The 15,802-nt window shown below is 33.5% G+C and overlaps 1 protein-coding gene across 1 annotated transcript in view; it reads left to right on the top strand.

The window, feature by feature from the left end:
* Window positions 1-15,802, top strand: part of LOC149480480 (cell adhesion molecule Dscam2-like) — a 63,851-nt gene that overhangs the window by 14,112 nt on the left and 33,937 nt on the right. The window contains exons 8-23 of the mRNA XM_089706854.1: window positions 4,423-4,497; window positions 4,563-4,707; window positions 5,582-5,754; window positions 6,097-6,187; window positions 6,340-6,490; window positions 7,107-7,271; window positions 7,742-7,877; window positions 9,254-9,373; window positions 10,039-10,203; window positions 11,022-11,166; window positions 11,598-11,746; window positions 12,364-12,574; window positions 13,856-14,051; window positions 14,307-14,473; window positions 14,616-14,698; window positions 14,833-14,970. Coding sequence (XP_089562980.1) covers window positions 4,423-4,497; window positions 4,563-4,707; window positions 5,582-5,754; window positions 6,097-6,187; window positions 6,340-6,490; window positions 7,107-7,271; window positions 7,742-7,877; window positions 9,254-9,373; window positions 10,039-10,203; window positions 11,022-11,166; window positions 11,598-11,746; window positions 12,364-12,574; window positions 13,856-14,051; window positions 14,307-14,473; window positions 14,616-14,698; window positions 14,833-14,970 — 2,310 coding nt within the window. The remainder of the gene's footprint in view (window positions 1-4,422; window positions 4,498-4,562; window positions 4,708-5,581; window positions 5,755-6,096; window positions 6,188-6,339; window positions 6,491-7,106; window positions 7,272-7,741; window positions 7,878-9,253; window positions 9,374-10,038; window positions 10,204-11,021; window positions 11,167-11,597; window positions 11,747-12,363; window positions 12,575-13,855; window positions 14,052-14,306; window positions 14,474-14,615; window positions 14,699-14,832; window positions 14,971-15,802) is intronic.

The raw sequence follows: 15,802 nt of genomic DNA on the forward strand, positions 1-15,802 counted from the left end.
AAAAGTGCTGTCATACTTGAAAAATAAATTTACTATTAATTTATATAAGTGAAGATTTCCAACACCTAGATCTTTGAAATTTTGTATTTATATTCGTTGATCCTCAAACTTACAGGAAAAATAAGTGCCATACTGTTACAAATCGTTTGACTTTCGCTATTTTCCGATGAGTTCGACTAACGCCCACGTGACTAAGCCGCCGGTACCAGCGTTCACACCATCATTTTTCTTTTTGTCATTGCGTACTAAGAACCCTGTAGAACCGCCATCCTGTTACAAATGACTCGAAATTTTATGTCAGTATCTCCCGGTCTATTCGTTTCGTTTATGAACGAATATTTTAACAAGAATTTGAAATATCGCGGAATTCATTTCTTAATATCAAAAGATGACTTTAATAATTTTGGACGGAATGTGTTTAGTGCTTTATTTTTAAAGAAATTAATCGATTTGGCGAAAAAATTTTGAAATAATTTTCCTTGAAGCTTTTTTTGAAAGTATATAATAGGTTTTTATTATGTGTGTACTCTAGCATTCTTATTCTCTAAATTTATTAAATTAATAAATACTCTTATAATAATACAATTTGTCGTGATATTATGACAATATTAGGTAGTTTATAAGTGTCTGTCTCGTAGGTTCAAGGATAAATGTAATAAGGATATATAATATATAAGGACATATTAGATAAATAAAGCTTATTTATAACATCGATCATTTCTGTTAACAAGTTAAGCTTTTAGTAAAAAAATTCGAGAATATACCTAATTATTCTCTCTCGTGTTATAAACTCCATCTAGCCATGCTCAATTTCATTTTAAATTATTTATCATAAAAAAATAAATGCACTTTTAAATAAATAATTATGTTCGCAAAAAAGTATAGGTTCGAGCACATTAAATGTTGATAATGTCATGTGATTTAAATTTTAATTGTATTTCAAATGTCGTATATAATATTTAAACTGTGAGTTATTAATAATATATATTATTATAATGTTCAATGAATATTCAGTTAAATTGCATCAACATTTTAAAAGAGCCCCAGGGAATATTATAATTATTATATTCGCGTACAAATTGACAGGTTTATTATTTTATGCAAAATTTATCATTATCGTAACGAAATGCATTTTCCTTGCGGCATCAGATGGCTGTGTAATTTATAATTATTGTTGATTTAAACCATTTTGCTTACCAGTATCATTAAATTAATCCATTTGCTCTATGGTACATTTTCCATGATTGTTATATAGATACGTATCTAATACGAAAATGTTCTCGATCTTTCATCTCTGGATACCAAAACTCGAGGTGCAATAAATAACTCGAACACTGCGATATCCATTATAGTTAGTTATATTTGGTTTATATCACCGTTCACCTTCCATCTCGCATTGTTAGCAAGAAATAATATTTCCCCACGCGAATGCTTAAAATGGGTTTCTTCTAGCCACCAAGGAACAAATATATTGCGATTTGCTCCTTCATTTTCTCGCAAGGTATTTTATTGCTTTGGGGTCGCTCATAAATTTCCTACTCACTCAGAGAGAAAAATAAGGCTGTAGCTTAGGGCAAATTGTTGTGAAAAAATCCTATCAGTACGTTCTTATCACCTGGGTACAGAAATTGGAAATTTATGGGTGTGTTAATGTAAAATAGGTATGTGGTCTTAATTTAACTGGTATTTTGCGTGGAGATTGGAATTTATGCTTTTGTGTGTAAATAAAAGTTCATGTTTTTCTACAAATTATAAATTAGACACTAAATATTTTTATTTTTCAATACATATCTACTAACTTCTATGTAAGTAGTTTATAAATTGCGAAAAACAAGCACCAGTAGTATACGCCAAAATGGGCTGGGACTAAATTAGTGTATTTAATTTACCCACAAAACTCTGGTTCTAATGAGTTTCGTGCCAGATAAAGTTCTCAAATGGGATGGGAACCGGGATTAAATTCCTACGACCAGAAAACGTACAGAATACAATAATATGTACCATTTTCCTCGTCGTTAAGACCACTCCTATATATAAAACCTTCTTAATTTCACTTCACAAAGAAAATGCCAAACCTAAATTAAAAAGGAAAGTAAACAAGTCCTTATACAAAACGTAAAAAATGTAGTCGTAACCAGTCTTTAGGAAATTCGAATTGAATTCTCGAATAAATGTGTAGGTAGGTATAGCACGTAGCACGTAGCTAGCGGTGACCTAAAAACATTGTCGGCCATCTGCCGAATTTTTTATGCACACTAAACCGTACATCGTAATGTCCCCGTCCATACGAATGGCTGGACTGAATATATTAGGGGAATTGGATTTCGATTTCCCAAAACATGATAGTTGAAAAGTTACAAGAAAATACGTGACTTTGACGAGATCAATTTTCGAGTCCATTCTGGGCTAGTACTCCAGCGGTTACTTTACCAAAAGGAAAGTTTTCAAATTGGAATAGTTCGCCGGATATTTCCCGCCTGACATCCATCTTGGTGGAGGTGGGCGTAGGTGGCGAGGGAGAAGATTTTTTTATTTTCATATGTCAAAAGCTCGTTTTGCCAAGCGTCTATTGTACTGACGAGGTTATCGCATGAAGTTTTTTCATAAGAGTGTATTTACCCTCTTCATTTATGAAATGAAATTCACATTTCACTTTTCGTAAGGTTTTTCATAGGAGTAATATTTACTTAATTAAGTGGGTACTCTCTTTTGTTAAAACTTTATGTCTATGAAATGGGAGCCAAAAACGGTAGGTATCTTCAAACATGAGGAATTATAATAATTATTACAAACATGAAATCCGTTAAAAAGTATTTTATTTATAAACATGAAATCTTTACTGCAAATAGTCACACCATCACAACATAAATAAGATTCTCAGGGTATTTTCGTTGCAACCTTCACGCTGCATCTCACTCATGGATATCAGCAATTTTGTTCTGTATCTGACTGAATAGTAACCCATTCGGTTGTAAATTTTTAGCTCGGTCGCACGATTTATAGCCTTATAAATTCTGAACGAATGCGGATAGTAAAACGGAAAAAGAATGAATTTTTCAACGAGTCACATTCCGTATGAGACGTCCTTTATAGAGGCTTTGTACTTTTATTGTTTGCGTACAACTCCGGAACAATAAAGAATAAAATGCTACATATGAAGCGTAGGTGTCCTTTATTTATAAACATCAAAAGATAACATTTTATTTAATGTTCTAAGAATACAGTCTAGAAAAATGTTCTCCGTCTGTAATCATTTTGTAAGAACTTATACAGGGTGGGCCATGAATTAGTTAACATTTGAAAAAATCGTATAAAAAAAACCATTTAACATATTTTAGAAATCGTTTATTTACGAGAAAGCTTATTAGTTGTAATTTATTTTTTAAAAATTATTTCGTCTAAATGACCACCGTTACGGGTTTTGCACTCATCTAAGCGAGTCCTGAAGTTTTCGAATACTCTTCTGCAAAGAGACCGCGAGATCGCCGACATCTCTTCGATGATTTTTTCCGGCCCATACAGTTACCTTAGGAGAGTGAAGTGGCCTCTCATGTTTAGCTTAAGGATTTTTGCTGCTCCAATACCTGTAATTCTGTTTGTTGACATGTCCATTTAGGTGGAAATGGCCTTCGTCAGAGAATAAGATGTTGTCAAAATTACTGAATCGAGTTAACATTGTTTCGGCATATGACTTACGCAAATTTAAATCATTAGGGTTTAGTTCTTGCACTAGCTGGATCTTACATGGATGTAATTTCAAATCTAATTTCAAAATACGGCGTAATGATGTGCGGGATAATCCTAATTCAGCCGAACGTTTGCGTGTCGATAAATCTGAATCACGTCGAACAGAAGCGGAAACTGCATACTGCACGTTCTCTTCGCTCCGAGAAGTCCGCGGGCCGACGGTTTGTTTCACATTTAGTGTAGATCCCGTCTCTTCGAACTTCTTCACCCATTTATTTATTAAAGGAGCACTTGGACACTGACTTAAGTCGTGTAAACCATATTCAAAGCGAAATAAGCGTCTCACAGTAATGAGCGAAAAGTTGTTTAAATAAAACCGTTTCACGCAGTAAGCGCGTTGCGGCCCCGTGAAGTGATCCATTGTGACTAAATTTCCAAGAAGCGAGCTAGTGCCCCCGCCCCCGCCCGCGCCCCGCGCGGCAATAGTTTGCGCGGTAAGATACATTTAAATGTTAACGAATTCTTGGCCCACCCTGTACTTGTTTTTCTTACTGAAAATATTTATAGATTAATCTCTCAGACGTCTTATGAGCTTTAGGAATCCAATACAAAATATGTTCTTATGTTATGTGTAGGTACCTAAAATTTACCAACTGCTTATTTATTATGTGAGTTTCTGTAAGAGCGGCTTGTTTTATGGGACACAAAAATATTGTTGCACTTATATATTCTCAGGTATATGGTGCTCATTAGCGGCGAGGACGGGTTGTGTCGGCGCTTACAAAAGAAAACGACAAAAACGCTCTTCAGGTTAGAAAGAAACCATATTTTCTCCGAAGTCTCCTATTATTTTCATAACGCGTTGTGTTTTGTAGATTCTCGGCCGGAATTGGTGTATACTTTTATTGAACAAGCTGTACAGCCCGGGGCGCAAGTTGCCCTCAAGTGTTCGGCGGTCGGGGATCCGCCACCTAGGTTTCGATGGACCCTCGATGGACAGCCAATTCCTTCGCATCATGGGTATGAAGCATTTTTTGTTAAGACAACATAATCTATACTTTTGTACGTGAAGTTGTATTTCACAAGTCTTGTTAACATGCTTAGATGTACCTAAGTAGCGTAAGCTTTTTGGAAATTAGAGAAAAATAATTTTATTTCATTCTCTCGAAATTTACAAAAGATTGTCTTGGTTGATAACGTAACCAGGCGTATAAGGAGCAATCGGTTTATAAAAATATAATATATTTCTTTGTTCTTTTAACATTTTCCTTCATAAGTATTTTATTAAACCGTCGCTCGTTCACGGTTCAGTTTTCCAGATATAATATGAATATTCTTATGATTTTTTCAGTTATATTGTAATCGTAGAAACAATTGAAGTGTATGTAGGTAAGTGTATGTAGTCAATGGGTTATTTGTTGAAATATTAAGGCATTTGGGCAAAGATTTTGTGGTAATATTATAGCTGAATAAATTAATGTTTCTTATGAAAGAGTTTCGTTTTGTTTTTTTGTTTCGTTGGAATCGTTGATTTGAATACACTACTTACCTAATTTTTAGGTCCTAATACAACACAAGCTATTCATAAGTGGATACAATAATATAACGATTAATGCAATCGATATCCAAATAAAAATAAGTCTGAATTATAAGAGATTCACTGTTTGATTGATTTAAAAATTTTATCTTAATATTTATGCAAAGCAATATATTATGGTAGAAAATTTTGCTGGTATAAAAACATATCAAGCAGCCTCGCGAAGAATTTTCCGCGGCTCGGCAGAGGAAAGCATGTTTTCGGCCGAGCCACGTCCACACTAGCCAAGGTGCTTCACGAAGTACTTAATTAAAAAAGCTTTTTTCTTATTTGACGTTTTGTTTTTTTTTTGCACAGCGCGATAATATCAGAAGGTCGTGACAACGGCCCATCTGGTATGGGCGGGAACAATTATATCCTGTCTACACTCTCGCTGAGCACCGCGCGGGTGGAGCACGGTGGCCGGTACGAATGCCGCGCGAGCAACGTGCACGGCTCGGTTGCGCATGCCGCTCGGTTGAACGTCTATGGTAATCATATTTGGTAGTTAATTAAATTAAACAACATTATGTAATTAATTTTTTATTTTGTTGAAATTAAAATGGTTTATTTATTGAAACAAAGTTTTACTACTTTATTCTAACTTCTTAACTGTGCTTCTTAAGTATGTAATATAACATATTAGACGCGTGCTACTCAAAACAGAACAACAAAATTTTGTATGAAGTTCATTTGAATAAAAATTAATGGTTTATTTGTGTTATAGATTTATGTTTGATACATATTATTTGTTAGAAACAGAAGAATATGGTGAATCAAAGAAAAATGTTAAGTCAAAATGCTGAGTTTTCATGAAAATATATTTTCGCTAGGCCCTCCATACATCAGAGCTTTGAATCCAGTGAAAGCTGTTGCGGGTTCGGAAGTGACAATATGGTGCCCTTATTACGGTTTTCCCATCGAGTGAGTAAATTTTCGTGCTAAATCTTGCGTAAAAAAACTGTTATCCTTTTCCCTCTCATTACATTTTGGCATAACTGTCTCTTTCACGCGTGTTTACTTACACAACCATGGAAAATAAGTAACAGAAGATTTATTAAATGTTTACTTTGCAGCTCAGTAAAATGGGAAGGTGGAGTGGGTACTGATCCCAGATATCAACAAGTAGATGGCAGGCTAACTATTATAAATGTGGATAAAAACAGGGATAAAGGGGGCTGGATTTGTTCCGTAATGACACCTGGAGGGGAGCTCGCGAGGAGAGAGGTAAGAATCAAAGCTTGTATATCCACGAGAAATATAATATTGTTCTTTCTTTGAGATAATATTATACTTTGTATGGAGTTCATATAGCGTGCATCGATTGAATCGGGCATGGATTGAATCCAATATTATTTTTAGAAGAGTTCATGGGCAGCTAGTACAACGTTCTAATTTAGTATGAATTCAGCATTCAGCCAACTTCAGATATATAATGCTGAAAATAGAATGTTATCGAAGTAGATTACGAATACGTTGCAAATTGCACATTTGCATGATAAGTTTAACTGTTATGAAAAACGAACTACTTAGGTACCTATTAGATACTTTATTTGAATAATTCTGAATGTGAAGTTTTTCATTAATAAATATTTAACAATATCTACTGGAACCAAATGTTATAGGTAAATTCTACATATTGTGTTTAGTTTTAATTGTTTTGTTATCAAAGTCTCCATCCTTATGAGCTAAGTACCCACTTATATTCGTCATAAGATTATTTATTAATTTTGAGATCTTACAGAATCAATAACAAAAGTTAATTTAATGTACATCTTTTTGAGGTTGCAAAAATTCTAGCCCATTTTTAACAATCCAAGATACTGAAATACAAATATTCCAGGTGCAAGTGAACGTAGTGTCGCCGCCCGTCTTGTCGCCCATCGTGTTTCCGCCCGGCTTGCGCTCCGGCGACCGCGCTCAGTTGACCTGCACTGTGACGTCAGGGGACATGCCTGTTTACTTCTCTTGGCTCAAAGATCAAATGCCGATCTCTAGCGTGCTACAGGTAATGTCTATAGACATCTCAATAGACGGTGATTGCGGTGGATTGCACGCTATATGGCTTTTAGTATTTTATTTAGAACAAGCATAAATTACAATTTAATGAATAACGATTTAATACCACAGTATAATTAATCAGTATGTTTTATTCATATTAAACACGGTGACCTTAATCCTACTAAACAAACGAGGCCTCAAAAAAAACCTTAATCCTACTAAACAAACGAGGCCTAAAAAGCCTCTATAAATAACAACAAGATAATAAAGTTTTTAAGCGCAGCTTCCATTCTATTCTGATAAATTATATCCCTGTTTTTATTATAATCGTATTTTTACAATACTTTGTACATATTTACAACGTTAAAACAAAAAATCACGCATCATCTAGTTGGAACCGTCCACAATATTTAATTAAAGTTAAAACTCATATACTCTTGTTATTTTTTTCGTCTGGCTAAGATTACGTAACTGCAGGTCGACGAGCGCGGCGCGGAGTTCTACAGTATGTTGTTATTCAAAAGCCTTACAGCAGCACACAGCGGCGTATACACGTGTGTAGTGACGAACACCGCCGGCAAAGCTAATGCGTCTGCTGAACTAGCCATCAAAGGTGAGCCTTTCATTTCCACACGTTTAATCTTTGTACTATTTGTTTTGTATCTCCGTTGGAATGCTTGAATGCCGCTTTTGAAAGCACCGTGGGTTTTCATTTGTCGTATATTAATATATATGAGATACCAAGCCTTGTTGGATAGTCATTACAATGCTTTTGAAGATTGACTGATTCCAATTTCCAAGTACGTAGTATAAAACGTTGGTTCCGAGTTCAGACAGATAATAGTCTTCTTTGACAAGATAATTCAAAACATTTTGTAAAACATTTTACGCTATTCAATATATAATATATCAATAAGAACATGAAATCTTTAAGAATCTTCAAAAGGCATACCAAATCAAGGCTTAGGCAAGGCTTAATAGACAGCTTTCATGCCATAAACTAGCTATGCAGTTTAGAAGCGATAAACCAAGTCTATAATTTGTTCTACACCATCCGGTAACAAATTTTAACTTTTCCGTCACACTTGCAACTTCCTTAACTCAAACTTATCGTACTCGCGGTAAATACTACTTAGAAAATTGCCTTGTTTTTATAACAGATTAAATTTATACAACATGATATTTAATATATTCTATAAAAATGGAGATTATGAATTTGGAGTATACTTTTTACGTAAAATAATTAAGTATATAGGTAACATATAATGTAATGTTATACATTGTTCTTTTATTAAAATGTGAGATTGGCAGAAACGATTGTGATTTGTTTATATAATGATGTTATTAGAAAAAACGATACCAAGAATTAAGGACATTTTTTTTACTAATATTGCATGTTTTATATGTATGTGATAAACAATGTGTTCTAATAGCTATTTGATGTATGCTTTATTGTGTTTTCGAATACTGCAAACACGCCAATCCAAATCCTGTGATCCATTCTAGTATAATCATAATAATACAAAATCGTATATTAATTTGTGAATACACGCTGAGGTATATGGAAAGTGGTGAACCATTATAATTAAATTCCATTCATAATCCAATACCAATAACCAAATTATATTCCGCACATTATCTGTTTCGAGCTAAATGTAACAGAGTAGGTGGAGTATGAAATAACATTTATACGTAATAAATTGGCATCGGAATAATTATCGAAATTATCGTCAATCATGTAAATAAAATTATATGATTCCATGTAAAAATAAGGTTAAATATTATCTTTTGTTGTTCCTATTCATGCTTGTCTTGTTTCCATTAGATTTCTTCTGCATAATAAATTCAATGAAAAACCTCATATTGATTTGTATATAGTTTTGATAACTCTCAAAAACAAGTGCTGTTTATGTTTTTTTATCGGAAACCATGATCGAAATCGCAAATTGCATATCATAGTGTAAGAGCGTGCAATATTTTCCCCGTCAGTTCCACCGTACTGGCAAATTGAGCCGTCAGACGCCGCCGTGCTACTAAATGGATCGCTCACGGTGAGCTGCGATGCGCGCGGACATCCATCACCCGCTATTTATTGGACAAAATTCTCTGGTAAGCTCCCTTACTATATTTTTAAAGTCCGCTCTAAGCTCCACTGCTCGGAGATGATGGATTTTCTGCTTAATAAAATCTCCTGTTTCTTATTTTTCTTTCAGTTGTGAAAGCTAAATGAATTTTAAGGTATTAATTAAATAAATAAGTTAATTTAATTAAATGTCAATTTATAGAACGCTCAATGTTTTTTATAACTGGCAACTTATACTTTTTTTTTAATATTTAATTACTATGTGTTATCTGTGGTCGTATAATTTGACAATATTTTATACCGCCAATTTCTTTTCTCGTTATTTTGTGTTTTAGAATAAATTCATATTGAATATTATATTAATGTAATTATCAATTTATAATAAATAAGATAATCTGAGTGTCGTGATTTCGTTATTGGAATATATGGTGGTATTGTAAGTACCTACCTATTTCGAGCAGCATTTTATCTTTGTGAATGTGTGTCTATAATATTATCATAACCGCTAATGCGTTTAAAAAATAAACATTTCTGTACTCCAGACTTAATAAACTTTGCGACAAAACACTTACCGTTATGATTCACTTACATCATAAACTTCTGGCACGTTCACGGCGAAGTAATCTCCACGGGCTTCAACTATAAAAGCACGAAGGTTTAAAATAGATTAACACTATTTTTCGTTTATAAGGTAGTACAGAAACAGCGTTGGGAGCTGTATCGGATCCAGTGGTGCTTAGTAACGGCTCACTGAGGCTGGAGTCGGCTCGCGCGGAACATTCTGGAAAATATCGCTGCAGAGCTGACAATGGCGTCGCTCCGGCTTTATCTAAGGCCCTTACGATTCATGTTAATGGTAAGTGAATGCGGTGATTTTAGTCGAATGAATAATAAACGAATTGATTGATATGATAAGTGTAAACTTTTACAGAAATTATTATATTATAGACTGTTCATTAATTTGTCAATGGAAACAATACGTAACAACTAGCAAGAACTTATTTATCTTTTTAGTTTTTTTCTATTTAATAAAATTACAAATAAATGGGCAAAGTATTTTGGTACAAGATAAAAGTTTCCTTACTTCTTTTTCACAAAATGTGGATGCTTAGAAATCTTATATATGTATTATAAATAGAATCAAGATTATTTAAAAAATATACCTGTTACTTAACAACAGATCGTTTATAAAACTTTTTGTAATTTTCCTTATTGATAATTGAAATCAATATTTTTATTTTATGGAACTAAGTTTCATGAATTCTTCGATATGCTGTTACGAGTATTTTTTTTTATTAATCACTATAGTTTATTTAGCTAAATAACAAGTTGTTTTTTAACAATTTGTGCTTATACCGCGCGGTTTCACCCGCGGCCGCGGGCCGCAAACGAACGCGCAAGCAAAATCAAGTGCATAGAATGCTCATGAGTTATTCTGAATGATATATTACTGTAAATTTTCATCCAAATCTTTTCAATAGTTTTTTCTTGAAACAGTAACATGTACTATGTATGTTACATAGTAACTCCATCCATCCGTACAAAATTTTGCATTTATAATATTAAATCGTAGGATTATCAATTCTTAATAAACATCTATAGTTTATGATGAGTAAGTAACACATACCTGAGTATTATAAACACGATCTCAAGGTGCAATTGAATTGCACACAGAACCAGCGAGATTCGAAACTCAATCAGCGAACGTGACCGCCAAGCTGGGCGACACGGTGCGTTTGGTCTGCGTCGCCCGCGGCGACAGCCCGCTGGCGATCGCGTGGAGCCATTCCGGACGACCACTTCCTAATTCTGATTATAGGTATATCTGTGGGGGTGGGGTGGGACATAGCGTGTGAAGTTACGTGTTTATTGTTTTACAGTGTTGTGGTTTGTACAGTTTCTAGAGATTTTAAAAAGATGATAATTTTTACTAAATGTGCTTAATATCGATTTTAAAATTAAATACACTGAATAATTTTACGCATTTTTTAGTTACGCATATAAGTGAAAAGACTAACTACTTAATTTTGTGCATTATAAAATTAAATTTAGAAAACAAAGTTTTCTGATATAACTTATAATGTGTAGCCGGAAAAACAATTTGTAGTCTTTTATGGGGTGCAGCCAAAAATTTTAATCAAACTTCTCTAAATATTGATATTTTTATAGTATCTTACTAACGTATTCCTAATTATTATATCTATTGACTTTTAATAGGAGTAAATAAACGTATTTCTTATATCTCGTTAGGATGAGTATATCAGAAACTCGTAGCGCGGAGGGTCTACGCAGCGAGCTCGTAGTGGAGCGGGCGGATAGACGCGACTCGGGCGTGTACCGCTGCCAGGCGTCCAACCCGTATGGCAGATCCGATCATTTCGTACATCTGGGGGTGCAAGGTATGAATAATAGAATACATAATAATAAGTAATTATGGGATAGTTAAAGTAAATAGAAAAATAAGTAGGTAGGTAATTAAATATGTGATAGGAACATAGTTAAAATATTAACTAAAAAGTTGTTGTATGACTGTTAATTGAATAAGTAGTTGTTTGAGATCGGATTAATTAGAAAGCACCATTATTTAACTGAAAATGTATTTATTGATACAACTGAAAATATTAAACGAATCATTTTATTAAATCTTATGTTTAACACAGAACTGAAAACATTCATTTGGTTATGAATTATGAAATAATGCCTGTATAACTTAAGAGCTTTTTTCACGAAACAAATGAAGATAAACAATCATACCATTTGTATGGTAATTGTTTCACTCTCGCTATCACGCGACCGAAACACGCTACACCCAGGTTAACTACAATTAACAAACCAAGATCATTTTAGCCTAAAAATAGCACCGAAGCCTTATTGATTATTAAATATAATGTCGTGCAATAAGTTTTAAGGATTTTTTTTCAGTATAACTTGACTCTAGTTTCGTAATGTAAATCCGGTTATAAAAGAACAAATATTTAAATCATCGTTACATATAAACTAGATATAATCGTTATAGAACCACCAGAACCGCCCACAAACTTTCGCGTGCTGGACACAACGTCCCGATCTATTCGTCTTCAATGGAGAAGACCATACGACGGGAATTCCCCAGTTATCGGCTATGTGCTTCAATACAGAAGGCACGATTCAACCAGTCCCGATGTATGGAGAGACGCAGAAACACACAACGTCTCTGTGTCTACACATTCTATAGATTCTTATACTGAGTAAGTATTTATCTATAGTCAAGTAATGATATGAAATATTACGTTAAATTGGTAATTAGAAAGATTTTTCCGATAATTAGTAATCGTAAAAGTATATAACAAAGTTATAAGAACAGTTAATAACATTTTGTCCAATAAAGCTATTGTTAAGTGATAATAATATTAATATTTATTAGAAAATATATTTTTTAATTAGTATTAAATAATAAATTGTATTGTTTATATTCTTGAAAATATATTTAGTAGAGAGTTCAATTAGTAGGTACGAATGGAGGAGCTTTAGCTAATATCAATTCACATAGAAACAGGAAATAGGTTTATTGAAAACATCATATTATTATTTATTTCGACACTTATGATATTCTAAGATCACATCTATATACAATACAGTAATATCATATACATTGCGCTTCGTTTGGCTCGACTTGGCAGAAATTCTTTATAAAAATATAATATAAATAAGAATGACAAGAGAAAATAATATTTTCTGAGACAAAATGTAAGAATAACAATGACATCGTGACATCTTTGGTCGAGTAGATTTCGATTTCAATTTCACTTTCTATTATTTTTACCTCAGAAAATGTCAGAATCAAACAACATTTTATGAGATTGAAATGCTCCTGGAAGTTGGTAAAACATTTGTTTTGTTTTTGTTGTAATAATCATGCACATTTAACTATATAACTTAAAGTAAAAAATAATTTACATGAGTACCTTATTTTTAATTGTAATTAATTATTTTCTTTAAATAAATAAGATAACTAAAATATTTTCGCAACAGAAATCAAGTACGAATTGTCTTGACAGAAACAAATTAGATTCCAGAGGTCATCTGAGTTTTTCCAAGAAATTGTATACTATTACGCATTAATTTTCTAAATTATTACATCTTCGATACCTACAACCAAAATCTGTGTTCAAAATAATATGTATATTTACGAATTGTCTTGAATGTCACTTAAATTTGTAAATTGTAGTACTAAAGCTATTATTAAAAATACAAAAATTCATAATATACAAATACATAATAATATAAGCATTTTATTATATGTAGTAATATACTTTTTCTAAACATTAAAATATAATACAACTAAATGTGTTCGCAGCACAGTATTCAAGTCGCGTAAACATTAATGTCAGAATAAATTCGATACGAACTGTGTCATAAAAGTATTCACGGTCATTATTTATTTACAGCACCATTTCATAAATAAATGTATATAAAAATAATAAAACTGACCGATGAGGTAAAAAGACATAAAAATTCATGTTTCGTAGCGCGGAATCGGCTACGATTTCGGGCTTGGAGCCGGCTACGGCGTATCTTGTTCGCGCGAGGACTATGACGGCGCAGTTCGCGTCCGCGCACACTCGCGCTATACTCGCTCTGACGTTACATGAACCGCCTTCTAGACCACCTATTAGTTTACGGGCGTCTGCTCCACGACTGTCTACTATTGAACTTGCCTGGCAGGTAAGGATAAGAAGATGTTTAACCCGATTAATTTATTTTAAAAATTGTTTATGAACCATAAATTACAACCTGTTACATTCAAATTTTTCCCATTTTATAGAAAACAATAAACAATCGAAAAAAGGACAATAAAGTGTTTTTAGGGTTCCGTACTGAAAGGGTGAAACGGGACCCAATAACTGATTGACTGACCGGGAAGTAATAACTGATTTTTTATGGTAATTTATTTATTTATTAATGAATATCTCGTGGTAGGCACCTCCAAAATCATCCTGGAATGGAGAACTATTAGGCTACACAGTATGGTGGTGGGCTTCAGCTGATGGTTCCTTAGCTAGTGGAGTAAATGTGGGGATGGAGTTTTCTACCGTAAGGGGACAAGTCACAAAGTACGTTATTGAAGGCTTGGAGCATTACACCAGGTGAGATTGTATGTGTTATTCTTAAAATATTCAAATTATTAAGTATTTTTAGTACCTTATAAGTTTTTTGGCACAGTGAAAAAGTTATTTTTTCTGTCAAGTTTTATTTTGCAGTAAATTAAAAGATGAGATTATTTTGCAGGTATTCAGTTAGCGTCAGAGCATTCAATAGTGCAGGCGCTGGTCCAGCAACCGCACCTGTGAATACATTGACCAAAGAAAGTGGTAAGCATTATGGATTAATATTTATTTATTATATATTTAAAAATAATATTTTTTTTATTAGTATAGAGTTCATTGATTCGTTTTTTTTCTCGTGTTTATTTCCATACACATGCCAAAATTTATTTCCCGTTTAGTACCATCAGAAGGTCCCCGAGCGGTTAGATGCAGAGCCGTATCACCACAAAGTATCAAAGTGGAATGGTCTCCACCGCCTGCGCATGCGCATCACGGCGCTCTACTGGGATACAAGCTGCTGTACCGCCCTGAGCATAGTGAGTAAATGTTGTTTTGATATTTATTTGATTTATGTAAAGTGTATTTATCAAAATGTTGGTGTAAAATAAAGTTTCGTAATCTAATAATGGTGACAATAAAATGTAAATGTCTATTTTAATTTGATTTTTAAATCTGTGATGTGTTGGAAATATGTGGTTTATCTGCTGTCATTCATGTGTTATCAAATAGTAACAATAAAATTAAAACAAATATAATAATAATAATAATTTGTGCACTTACCCGTTCCTTGTAATCAAGCCAATGTGCGAGTGTGAGCGTGTGAGCGTGTGCAGTTCGCAAGAGTGGGATAGAATAGCGTATATAATATATAGCCCGCTTTCAATGAGGCCACACAAAAATTCATAAAACTAAATATGACAATGAATTTAACATTGTTTATGGAAAACTACGAATAAAGAGTGTACAATGTACATTTTATAACAAAATAAAATTGTCTTGAGGTTGGATGGATGATATAAAAACAGTTGATCGTAATTGTATGAAATGTGTAATTAGTAGATGGTACATGGGCAACTTGGATCTATGAACTTGGTAAAGAGAATAATCACATACTTTTTACGCACCTACTACGTTCGGCTCTACGCAGCTACTACGAGTACGTAGTAGGTGCGTACTGCGTAGAGCCGAGCGTAGCTGAAGGGCGGTAATTACTCTACCACGTAACCACGTGTACCACGCTCGTAAAATCGCCATCATCTATTACGTATTTGCACATCGGTGTGTAAATTAAAGGCAGTGGCCAACTAACTGGACTGAAAGGTGCGATAAATAATGTGAAAGTTTTGAAGAATGAATGGTTAAGATAGA

The sequence above is a fragment of the Colias philodice genome, chromosome 18 (genome assembly GCF_061535455.1).
Source record: "Colias philodice isolate Cphi_HAF_F1 chromosome 18, ilColPhil1 Martin Lab GWU primary, whole genome shotgun sequence".
Classification (NCBI taxonomy): Eukaryota; Metazoa; Arthropoda; class Insecta; order Lepidoptera; family Pieridae; genus Colias; species Colias philodice.